This window comes from Polypterus senegalus, chromosome 9 (genome assembly GCF_016835505.1).
Source record: "Polypterus senegalus isolate Bchr_013 chromosome 9, ASM1683550v1, whole genome shotgun sequence".
In the NCBI taxonomy this organism is placed as follows: domain Eukaryota; kingdom Metazoa; phylum Chordata; class Cladistia; order Polypteriformes; family Polypteridae; genus Polypterus; species Polypterus senegalus.
This window is the reverse complement of record NC_053162.1, coordinates 160,608,383-160,621,600: the sequence shown is the minus strand read 5'-3', so window position 1 is coordinate 160,621,600 and position 13,218 is coordinate 160,608,383. Positions and strand designations below refer to the sequence as shown.

Below are 13,218 nucleotides of genomic sequence, written 5' to 3'. Positions count from 1 at the left end.
AAGCTGGCACTTAAGTCTTCATATCTTAAATCATTCTTGAGGCAGACTGAAGATATAGGGGAACTTATGGCAAAGATGGTAGGGATAACGAACAGTGCCCGTATGCATGCACTGCCCTGCTAGCTGTTACCGAGTTGATTCTACAATAAAAATAGGAATAACCTTGGGGGAGGTCAATCACCCACAAAAGTGGACATCATATAGTATGTGTATAAAGATTTGAAATGGTGGGTGGGTTTGGCATTCAGTTCGCTTTAGGATCCTTTCAAAACCTGGCCGGCTAATAGATAAGATTTAAAAAAAAAAAAAAATTATAGATAATTCTAATTTTTTCCAACAGAACCACCAAGGTATACCAATACCACTCATTGTTCACAGCACTTTAGCTACTTAAAGTGTAGTCACTTGTGTAACCAGTTTTCTATAGCATACTTAAGTGTTACTGGCATAGAATATCCCACAGGTGAACCTTTAAATAAAATTAAATGCATGCAATTGTGTAGCTGGCACCATTTCCTTTGCACTACATACAGCAAAACAGTGCGATACTGACCATCAGCATTCACTGTCCTTGGCACCCAATATTCATAGACTATTGCCCAAAAACTTGCAATTGAGCCTTTAAATTCCCAGTATCAGCCACCTTGCACATTGTAACAGCTGGATTCAAACTACAGCATCATTCTCGTTAATTTAGGTGGCAAGACAAGCTTTTCCAATTACAAATGTTTCAGCACCATCTACACACTATAAATATTAACATTTTAGACCAAATTCTAGTGTCCACTGGAGGAAAAATCTGTGGAACTATACCCTTTTGGGTTCAGGTTCAATTTCTTCTTCATAACCCAATTAATACACAGGGTGCATTGTACTTTTTTTTTTTTTGGGAAAGCCTTGCAGAAAATCTCAACACCCCACATACACCCCTTTTATCAAGCCGACATTTGCAAAATAACCTAGGGCAACAATTGCACAAGCGTAAGTATTTAGTCAATATGCTTTTATTATAAAGTCATTGGAACAGGAAGAAAACAAGTGCCATGTTAAGTCATTAACTGTTAAATGTTTCTTAAAATACATTAGAAAGTGCAGTTATTACATGAAACATTCTTCAAAATTACCAAAATGGATCTTCCTCCAGTTTTCAGCAGAATGCTCTCCTGCTACAAAGACCAAAATGAATGAAGCTATTTCAGAATGTCTGTACAGAATCTTAATTTGAAATGTAAGAGGTAGTCAGGGTGTAAGAGTGGAATAAGTTAATCAACTTCTTCAATGGTTGGTCCAGATGATCCACCTCCAGAAGATGCCCCAGCTCCTGGGAATCCACCAGGCATTCCTTCAGGCATTCCTCCAGGCATGCCTCCAGCACTCTGGTACATCTTTGTGATAATTGGGTTACACACTTTCTCCAGCTCTTTTTGCTGGTGTTCATACTCCTCTTTTTCTGCAGTCTGCAAAGAATGATGTTATTTCAATATTTAATTTTTTTTTTGTTAACACAAAAAACCCACCCACACGCCATCTGAATATAACAGTACTAGGATATTCAATAAAGCTCAACAAGTTTTCACAAGTTAGCTACAAGACACCCCACTTGTTAAAATAAGCAATGCTCAAGCCAGCTTTCAGATCAAAGTTAATGATTAAAACCCTTCAAGATATATAGGTGGTATGGCCAATACGTACCTGGTTCTTATCCAGCCAGTTAATTATTTCATTGCACTTGTCCAAAATTTTCTGCTTATCATCATCACTTATTTTGCCTTTTAGTTTTTCATCTTCCACCGTGGACTTCATGTTGAAAGCGTAAGACTCCAAAGAATTCTTAGAAGACACTTTCTCACGCTGAACATCATCCTCAGCCTTGTACTTTTCTGCCTCCTGGACCATACGTTCAATGTCTTCCTTGCTTAGTCGACCTATTTTTTTATTTTTAAACAAAATAAAAAATAGCACAACTTTTCAATTAACCGTGTACCACATTCCATTAACAGTCATGACAAAATAAACCAGTTACAAAAGGCTCCTCCCACAACCTAGTAGTGAAAAGGTGGTCTGCAGACCATTCTAAAATTTGTGGATGATGATCAATGGGCTACTTAAAATTATGGATTACATAGTGGGAACTTTAACTTAGAGGTTAAATATTATAGCGAATGCTGAAGTAATTTTCAGAAAAATTGAATACTTTGGTCTGAATTTAGTCAGAACATCATGGTTTAAGCAATTTTTAAATGATATATTTCAATAACCTTTTCCTTACACAAAAAAAGGGGGTCGACCAAACATAATGAAGAGGAACCCCCTCCCCTCCAACATCCTGAGCTACTTTTGTAAGTCCCAGGAAACCCTGCAACAGGCCATTTGTTTGTTAGATCAAAAGAAAAATTACTTGTGAAATTTCTGGTCTCTCGCAAGTTTTGGCAAGACATACACATAGCTTAATTTTTTGCAAGTTAAGGTATTGTCAAACTTGGCACAGTGTTGCAAGAGGGACAAGGTAAATACAGGTAGTTTTAGACTGTACTGCCTTCTTTATATAGTAAATGAGACTTCACTCAAAATAAGAATCATTACTTCAGCACATGAGATAAAGCGCTGCAACATGTCAAAAGTCGCCTGGCTTTAGCTCTCCTCTTCAGATTAGACCACCAGCTGCTGGGAAATCACCACTGTGTCAGGCCAGAAGAGTGCGAGGAAGAGCAGGTCAAAAGCACAATGTTAAAATGTTTTAATTATCATGCGACAAGCAAGTTACATGGCAAGCCTGACCCTGCAGAAGACAACCAATTATTCTGCCCTTGGTTTTACTGTTTAGACTGCACAGCAGCTACAGAAATGGTTGTAATGAAACTCATAGGACCATAAATAAAATTACAGGATTCCACCTGTAGTGTTTCTGAAACAAGGTTACAACAACATTTACATGGTTATTAGTCCACATTTAAGCCACACAGGTGGAAGAACAAGCCTACCTTTGTCATTGGTGATTGTGATCTTGTTCTCTTTGCCAGTACTCTTGTCTACTGCAGACACATTCAGTATACCATTGGCATCGATATCAAATGTTACTTCAATCTGAGGCACACCTCTGGGGGCTGGAGGAATACCAGTCAACTCAAACTTGCCCAACAGGTTGTTGTCTTTAGTCATGGCTCTTTCCCCTTCAAACACCTAAGTGGGGATTAAAAATATATCAAAAAGCAGTCACCCACATAATCCAGAACCTATCCCTAGCAACACCAAGAACAAAACAGAAAATCCCAGTCAGTGTTCAGTGAAACTTGTGCATGTTCAATTTGGCATGACCAGTTATGAAACAGGTTATCTAGGTCAATGTATGGTTCATTTCTCTAGCACACGCTATCCCTTCCCCCAAATGCAGGATTCAAACCTAGACATAGGATTGACAACATTTGCCATTTTGAGGTAAATTACACAAATATTCTTAAATATGCTGAAACAAAAGACAGGTCCGTCTCTTAGCACTCTTCCAACCGGTTTCAAACACACAAGCCAAAGTTAACATTTATTAAACGACGATTACATGGTCACTGCCCACAACCCCCACATTTTACCTGAATGAGCACACCAGGTTGGTTGTCCGAGTAAGTAGTGAAAGTCTGGGTCTGCTTAGTTGGAATAGTAGTATTACGTTTAATTAGAGCAGTCATGACACCACCAGCAGTCTCAATTCCAAGTGACAGGGGAGTGACATCCAGGAGCAGGAGGTCCTGAACATTTTCAGACTTGTCTCCAGATAAGATAGCAGCTTGTACAGCTAGAAGAAAAAAGGAAAGAAGTTCTTTAGTGGTAGCAACCACAAAAACTCAAAACGGAGCCTTAAAAGGCAACTCCAGCTCGCTCAGACATCCAAGGAAGGACACTTTACCTTCTTTAGCCTTAGCCTCAGGTGGAAACTACGAATGACTTTGGAATGAACTTCATCATAGCGAATTTCAAGCCAACTCAAAAATATTTTATTATATATCTCTGAATTCAATTACCTGCTCCATATGCAACAGCCTCATCAGGGTTGATGCTCTTGTTTAGCTCTTTTCCATTGAAGAAGTCCTGCAAAAGCTTTTGGATTTTGGGAATGCGAGTTGAGCCCCCAACAAGCACAATATCATGAATCTGAGCCTTATCCAGCTTGGCATCACGCAGAGACTTCTCTACTGGGTCCAGGGTACCACGGAAAAGATCAGCATTGAGCTCTTCAAAACGAGCCCTGGTAATGGAGGTATAGAAATCAATGCCCTCATAGAGGGAGTCGATTTCAATACTGGCCTGGGTGCTAGAGGATAGGGTACGCTTTGCTCTCTCACAAGCGGTGCGGAGACGGCGAACGGCTCTCTTGTTGTCACTAATGTCCTTCTTGTACTTGCGCTTGAACTCTGCAATGAAGTGGTTGACCATACGATTGTCAAAGTCTTCTCCACCCAAGTGGGTATCGCCTGCAGTGGATTTCACTTCAAAGATGCCATCTTCAATGGTCAATATAGACACATCAAAAGTGCCACCACCAAGGTCAAAAATGAGCACATTTCTCTCAGCTCCTACCTGCACACACAAAAAAAATAAATAGATGTGGACTTTATATTGCACTTAAGGTAAAGCTATTCACTCCAAATAAGGCCTGCTTGAAGAATAGTTTGTGCCAAAGTAGGTTATAGGAAAACCAGAGTCAAATGGTACCACCAACACAAAACAAGAACATAACCACTCAGTGTATGAAACTAAAGGAATTAATGCTTAGAAATCATGCAATAATCTAGCGTTTCTACCAACGAAAGCTTCACACAGAATCCAATATAATTCTGTAGTACAAATCATATAAAGTGAAATTAATCAGATTTATGAAATCACACCAAAACATACCTTTTTATCCAAGCCATAAGCAATGGCAGCAGCCGTTGGCTCATTAATGATACGTAGAACATTTAGACCAGAAATCGTTCCTGCATCCTTGGTAGCTTGACGCTGAGAATCATTGAAGTAAGCTGGCACAGTGATGACTGCATTGTTAACAGACTGGTGGGAGTGGGAGAGAGAGAGAGAAAAAAAAAAATCAATATAAAAATAAAACTATACATCACTATTTCAGGGCCGTCCATTGAATAAAAGGTCTATTAACGGCTAGGAAGCATATTCCTATATATTTTAATCTTTATACTGATTTAAGAGTGCACTTTTTACACAAGGTTTTCATTCATTTCAGAATGTTATGAATTAATGGCAAGCTCATGTTTAAGGAGTTAAATGGAGTGGTGGTAGGAAGAGAACACCTACTGCTGCTTTAAAATTTTCAGTTTTGGAAGGAAAAAGGTCACTTACTTTCCCCAGATAAGCTTCGGCAATTTCCTTCATTTTTGTTAGGACCATCGAAGAAATTTCCTCAGGGTAGAAAGTTTTGGTCTCTCCTTTGTATTCAACTTGAACTTTAGGTCGGCCAGAATCACTAACAACTGTGAAAGGCCAGTGCTTCATATCAGACTGCACAACTGAATCATCAAATCTTCGCCCAATCAATCTTTTGGCATCTTTGAGAAGGAAAATTGGGTCAGGTCAATGCTGTACAATTTGGATGAGTAGCAGATTAATAAAATCTGCCCTCGGTTATAAAGCTGCTCACATATTATACACACTTCACATAAAGTTAACTTTGCAGAAACTTACCGAACACCGTATTAGTGGGGTTCATTGCCACTTGGTTCTTGGCAGCATCTCCTATCAACCTTTCAGTGTCAGTAAAAGCTACATAACTTGGAGTGGTCCTATTGCCCTGGTCATTGGCAATGATTTCGACTTTGCCATGCTGGAACACACCAACACATGAATAGGTGGTTCCCAAATCAATACCAACTGCTGGTCCCTTAGACATGTTTACCTGTGGGGGAAAAAAAAAAACACACACATTAAAAATTAAAAATAACCTTCAACTGACATTAAAAATTCGATTATAGAAACTTTTATGGCTGTTCCAAAAAGAGCCCAATATTCAGTAACAAGTATACACAGAAGAAATTCATCCATGGTTTGCAAGATTCAATTCAAAGCACCACAGGGTGGTGCTAGAGTGGTGGATAATGGCATACAGTAATTTAATCTATTCCAACAATCTGAAATTCTGTTGGCTCTCAAGTAAAAAAAGCTTTAAAAGATTAAAATGCTGTCTCAAATCCCGTTTTTAAAATGCCACATTTATGCGTTACAACATAAGTTGGGGCAAAAGCTGTAATATTCATTCGGCAAGCAACGTGTCGTTACATTAAAAAAAAAAAGTTCCAATCTAAAGGGCTGTTAAATACTTAGAAATAGCCACGTAAAGCAAACAGTCCAAACTCCATAGTCTCTTGAAATTATTTCAATGATTCATTAAAAAGGTCTGAAATATTTTGTAATCTACTACGACATCTGGACTCTTGACAGACATACCAGTCATTCAAAACTGAAGCGTCGGTCGTTAATTGACCACGATCACTTAAAGCTTAAACATAAGTCTGCACAAAGAAGCAAAAATCACACTGGAAAGGTGGCAAACTATATACTCCTACTCATCCCTGCGTCGATGATGCGGATGGATCAACGTATGGATTGCATCAAGACTGGAATCATTAATGATAAATACTATCCCTATCCACCTTTAGATTTTGGTTTAAAATTACTTTTTAAATTAAGGGAGACGGACACCTGCCCATCCATTCTTTTGTGGAAAATACCAAGTTCATGGTCACGACAGAACCGGCGCTGGTTTGAAACCAACCATGGACAGGGCGCCAGTCTATTGGAGAACTTGAATGCTCTCAGCAACTATTATCTCCTGGCTAGTTTACAGTTGCAGGTGGGGTGGGGACCCAATATTAAATAAAATAAAAAAAAACACACACACCGTTCCCCTTTAACCGTACTATCACAAAAATACATGCGATTATTATACACAATCATAAAATCAATACATTACGTTACACACGATTTTATTGCTACTCGTTACCTCGACAGTCGAATCAACCCAGGCGTTAGCTAAAATTAACGATTTCCGGGTTGCGTAACCGCCTACTTCTAGAAACTTCCAAGGTGCTTCTAACTAGATCGTTACGGAAATTCCGCGGGGATCGGGACTGGGACATTATGTCACAAAATACATTTGACAATAAATAACTTTGTTGAGTTACAAACGTTAAAATGCTTTTATCTTGATTAAAATTATATTATATATATATTTAAAAAACCATTATAAAATAAAACAGCGATTTTAAGTCAATGCTCTAAACATCAACGATTAAGAAAATATCTTGTTTATCATAATTATTACAATCAAGGTGCAACTATTTCTCAGATAATTCGCACTATATGCACTGTAATGGCGAATAGTACCATCGTTTCATTTATAACATATTACAAAACCTTAAAATACAATCCCTTCAAACTGGCTGTGAACCTTAGAGAAGAAAAATTTACTTTAACGAGCTTAACACATTTTCGCGTTTACCGTAACCACAATCGGCCTACCTTTTAGACCCGTGTATCAGCACCACTTTGTATCTAACAATCCCTGAGTCAAGTACCCACGTCCTATGGCACAACCCGGGAAAAGAGCTAATATATGCGGTCTATGGAACTTAAGAACCTTCTAGAAGCACTTGCGGTAAAAACAACCAATCAAAGAGCCAGGCTCTCTGCACGTAGCCGGGGCACGCGCGCGGGAGGCTAATACGTATGTTGAGCGTGTACTTGGGGTGGGACAGAGGCAGGCAAATACAGAATACGTATTGGTGAAATTAAATATGGAGTTTGCAGTACGTGAATACGCTGTACTCGTAAGACAAGGGCATATTTTTCCGTTGAATAGGTTGAATGTCATATATTACAAGGTCATACATAATCATGTACATTTTAAAAATTTGGTTATATGCATAGTGTATTGATACACTGAAAGAAGCTACCAGAAATATCTGGACGCTTTTTGTATAATGCGCATGCGTTCATTTTCGGGCCGATGTAAAGCTTGTTGCGGTATTTGCAGTACTGAATCTATTTAAAAATTGGGGTGCATTTATCATCTCTGTCGCCTGTCATCTCACAACGTCAAGGGCCTGGGTTTGATTTTCGACGTTTTCATTTTTTGGTCGGGTAAATGACCGATATCAACTATGTCTCGTGTTAACTGCCAATGGACGTGCAGTACTCGTAGTAATGCTTAGAATTACATTATAAATTAACTGTTAGTTGTCGTAATTCGTTAAGTTTAATCAATACTCAGTGAAGCGTTTGCATGTTACTTTGCAGTCCATTCTAATGACGTTTTTATTTTTGTAATTTATCTTGCAATCCCTCCATGTTAATTTTTCATTGAAATTCATTCCGTATTTCTAAGTTTCTGCTTCATATACTGTAGTATAGCATTACTGATGGCGAATTTATGTATCCTGAAGTATGTAAACTGAGCATATATGCTCTAGCGGATAACATGCTTAGTTAAAATAAATTTCACCCCTATGGTGCACTGCTCCTGACTGTAAGCGTGTGGCTCATATGCACACTTGCTGCGTACGGTTCCTCGCTTGTGCTATTGCAAGGACTAAGACTGACATAACACGATAGGCTCCAATTGGAACGATGGGAAAAACGACTGCAATTAATATCACACACTTAAAACAACGCCGAGTCGTCTTTCACCAACAGGGGTAGCAGTCTGACCAGAGAACTGCAGATCAACTCACTTCAATTCCTTGAGTTGTATGAAAAGAAACAAGCAGTATGCTGAAACTACATATTTCCTCAGAAAAAATAGTTTAACACACTGTGTGTTGATAAATCTTGATATTTTTTTTTAGTTGTGTTGTTCACAAAATATATTCTTGTAAAAGGGCAACATCCTGCCCCCAAATAGACACTGTAAATGTGACTGTTGTAATATTTGATTTACCACATTAATTGTTAGTATCATTTTTAGGGTTTTCATCTTTAGAGCTCATTTGCTTCCAAATTGTATTTTTAACTAATTTATCATGAATTGAAACTAGTAATCAGTATGCTCTGTTACCATCGATGCACCCCAGGTGCACATGGTCATGTGTGTTTGTTTGTTTTTTGGTAGGTGTTAATTAAAGTGCCATGTCCTGCAAATGCTGTGGCCCTTTTAATGCTGTGTTTTTCCCTCTACAACAATTTTGGTTTGTTAATTTATAGTGTATTAAGTAGGTTTGCCATTTAAACTTGTCTTAACTGTAGAATGTGAAAACTTACTTGTTATACATAGATTGTGCATATCCAGCAAATGCTACATTTGGTATTGACCGATTTATAAAATGTTGTCAAAATCAATAACCTCCTAAGTTAGTTTGTGCAGTCCAACATTAAAATTAAAAAAAAAAACTTTGTTTAGTTTTAAACTTGTTTGGTCTATAAAAACATCTGTAAAATTATGTTGCTCAGTGATAGGTTGTTATTCTGTGCCTTCAATGGACATCTCCATTGAAAATGATAGTGTAATGCAGTTTGCATTCAATGTCTCAAACTTAAGTCCTAGGCTGTTGGGTCTAGGGAAGGTCTTAGCCTTTATTAAATTGATGCCTGGATTGTGCTCTTCAGAAATTTTGAAAACTTAAGTACAGTATACATCAGTATGTCAATTGCTACAAAAATCATTGTAGCTTTTGTCACAGCGTATGTACTAAATTACAACACAGTACATTCTTCTTCTTCTTTCAGCTGCTCCAGTTAGGGGTCACCACAGTGGATCATCTTCTTCCATATCTTTCTGTCGTCTTGTTCTTGTTCTTTTACACCCATCACCTGCATGTCCTCTCTCACCAAATCCATAAACCTTTGCTTAGGCCTTCCTCTTTTCCTCTTCCCTGGCAGCTTTTATCCTTAGCATCCTTCTTCCAATATACTCAGCATCGCTCCTCTGCACATGTCCAAACCAATGTAATCTCCGCCTCTCTGACTTTGTCTGCCAACCGTCCAACTTGAGCTGACCTTCTAATGTACTCATTTCTAATCCTGTTCATTCTTGTCACTCCCAATGCAGACCGTATAATCTTTAACTCTGCCACCTCCAGCTCTGTCTCCTGCTTTCTCATCTGTGCCACCATCTCCAACCCATATAACATAGCTGGTCTCACTGCGGTCCTGTAGACCTTCCCTTTCACTCTTGCTGATACCCGTCTGTCACAAATTACTCCTGACACTCCTCTCTGCCCATTCCACCCTGCCTGCACTCTTTTTGACCTCTCTTCCACAATCCCCATTACTCTGTACTGTTGATCCCAAGTATTTAAACTCATCCACCTTTGCCAGCTCTACTCCCTGCATCCTCACCATTCCACTGACCTCCCTCTATTTACACACATGTATTCTGGCTTGTTCCTACTGACCTTCATTCCTTTCCCCTCTAGAGCATATCTTCACTTCTCCAGGGTCTCCTCAAGCTGCTCCCTACTATTGCTACAGATCACAATGTCATCAGCAAATATCATAGTCCATGGGGTCTCCTGTCTAATCTCATCTGTCCACCTGTCCATCACCATTGCAAATAAGAAAGGGATCAAAGCCGATCCCTGATATAATCCCATCTCCAACTTGAATGCATCTGTCACTCCTACCGCAGACCTCACCACTGTCACACTTCCCTCGTACATATCCTGTTCAACTGTTACGTACTTCTCTGTCACTCCCGACTTCCTCATACAATACCACAGCTCCTCTCAAGGCACCTTGTCATATGCTTTCTCTAGGCAATGCTACTCCTTCTGGCCCTCTCTAAACTTCTCCATCAACATCCTTAAAGTAAACATTGCATCTGTGGTGCTCTTTCTTGGCATGAAACCATACTGCTGCTCACTAATCATCACCTCACTTCTTAACCTAGCTTCCACTGCTCTTTCCCATAACTTCATGCTGTGGCTCATCAATTTTATTCCCCTGTAGTTACTGCAGTCCTGCACATTCCCCTTTTTCTTAAATATCGGCAGCAGCACACTTCTTCTCCACTCCTCGGGCATCCTCTCACTTTCCAGAATTCCATTAAACAATCTGGTTAAAAACGCCACTGCCATCTCTCCTAAACACCTCCATGCTTCCATAGGTATGTCATCTGGACCAACGGCCTTTCCATTTTTCATCCTCTTCATAGCTGTCTTTACTTCCTCCTTGCTAATCCGTTGCACTTCCTGATTTACTATTTCTACATCATCCAACCTCTTCTCTCTCTCGTTCTCTTCATTCATCAGCCTCTCAAAGTACTCTTTCCATCTGCTCAACACACTCTCCTCACTTGTGACTACGTTTCCATCTTTATCTTTTATCACCCTAACCTGCTGCACATCTTTCCCAGCTTAGTCCCTCTGTCTAGCCAATCAGTACAGGTCCTTTTCTCCCTCCTTAGTGTCCAACCTGTCATACAACTCATCATACGCCTTTTCTTTAGCCTTCACCACCTCTCTCTTCACCTTGCTCCTTTTCTCCTAGAGCTCTTGTCTACTTTCTGCATCTCTCTGACTTTCCCACTTCTTTGCCATCCTCTTCCTCTGTATACTCTCCTATATTCCCTCATTCCACCACCAGGTTTCCTTTTCCTCCTTCTTCTTTCCAGATGTCACGCCAAGCACCCTTCTTGCTGTCACCCTTACTACATCTGCTGTAGTTTCCCAGCTGTCTGGTAACTCTTCACTGCCACCCAGTGCCTGTCTCACCTCCTCCCTAAACTCAACCTTGCAGTCTTCCTTTTTCAACTTCCACCATTTGATCCTTGGCTCTGCCCTCACTCTCGTCCTCTTCTTGATCTCCAACGTCATCCTACAGACCACCATCCTATGCTGCTTAACTACACTTTCCCCTGCCACCACTTTGCAGTCTTCAATCTCCTTCAGATCAACTCTTCTGCATAGGATGTAATCTACCTGTGTATCTTCCTCCACTCTTGTATATAACCCTATGTTCCCCCCTCTTCTTAAAATACATATTCACCACAGCCATGTCAATCCTTTTGGCAAAATCCACTATCCTCTGACCTTCTTCATTCCTCTCCTTGACACCATACCTACCCATCACCTCCTTGTCTCCACTTTTCCCTTCACCAACATGCCCATTGAAATCCGGTCCAATCACCACTTTCTGTCCCTTGGTTACACTGTTCATCACTTCATCCAACTCACTCCAAAAATCTTCTTTCTCACCCATTGCACATCCAACTTGCGGTGCATATGCACTAACAACATTCATCATCACACCTCCGATTCCCAGCTTCATAATCATTACTCTGTCTGACACTCTTTTCATCTCCAAAACACTCTTGACATACTGTTCTTTCAGAATAACCCCTACTCCATTTTTCCTCCCATCCACACCATGCTAGAACAATTTGAATCCACCTCCAATCCACCTGGCCTTACTCCCCTTCCATTTAGTCTCTTGCACGCACAATATATCAACCTTCCTTCTCTCCATCATATCTGCTAACTCTCTCTCGCCTTACCTCATACTACCAACAGACAAAGTTCCTACCCTCAGTTCCACTCTCTTTACTTTCCTCCTCTCCTCCTGCCTCCGGACACATTCCCAAACCTTCGTCTTCAGCCAACAGTAGCCCAATTTCCGCCAGCACCCTGTTGGCTAACAGTACTGGTGGCGGTCATTGTTAACCCGGGGCTCGACCGATCCGGTATGGAAATTTGTATTGTTGTCCGCATATTGATTTGCCAAAATTTTACACCGGATGCCCTTCCTGAAGTAACCCTCCCCATTTATCAGGGCTTGGGACCGGCACAAAGAAACACACTGGTTTGTACATCCCCTGTGGCAGGAACTGTTACATTCTGCATTTATTGTACCATGATGTTGTGAGTTGTTATGACAAAGTCTTGTCCTGTCCAACAAGGCTTTTCAGCATTCTAGTTTATCTGAGACTACACTATCCTATTTCAGCCTTTTACTATATTTAGTTACCTGGGTTTTAATCCAACATAACATAGACAGGACATATTGGATAGGGATTTTTATTTTGCTAATGACTACACAGGAAATCCTTTTCCTGTTTGTTGATAATGCTGCCCTTTGGCACTCATTCTGCAACTTGTACGTTCCCCCAAAGAATTTTGCATGAAGCATAGTAATCTTGCTAGGGATAGTGTATCTTTGTTACAGTAAAAGATAAATTATCTTAGTCATACTTATCAAGAGAAAACATTTGAGACTGAGTGAGAACTT

General features: G+C 39.9%; 1 protein-coding gene and 1 non-coding gene across 2 annotated transcripts; both read right to left on the bottom strand.

The window, feature by feature from the left end:
* Positions 1–986: 986 nt before the first annotated feature.
* LOC120535925 (heat shock cognate 71 kDa protein) lies at positions 987–7,631 on the bottom strand. Its single transcript, XM_039764116.1, has 9 exons — positions 7,519–7,631; positions 5,686–5,896; positions 5,344–5,549; positions 4,888–5,040; positions 4,014–4,569; positions 3,585–3,787; positions 2,982–3,180; positions 1,693–1,925; positions 987–1,457 (listed from the first exon to the last, which is right to left on the bottom strand). Exons 2-9 carry the CDS (start codon positions 5,888–5,890, stop codon positions 1,263–1,265), a joined length of 1,950 nt encoding a protein of 649 aa, XP_039620050.1. The 5' UTR covers positions 5,891–5,896; positions 7,519–7,631; the 3' UTR covers positions 987–1,262.
* Positions 3,868–3,962, bottom strand: LOC120536133. Its single transcript, XR_005635039.1, has one exon. It is a non-coding gene; the product is annotated as a small nucleolar RNA SNORD14 (small nucleolar RNA).
* Positions 7,632–13,218: the final 5,587 nt, after the last annotated feature.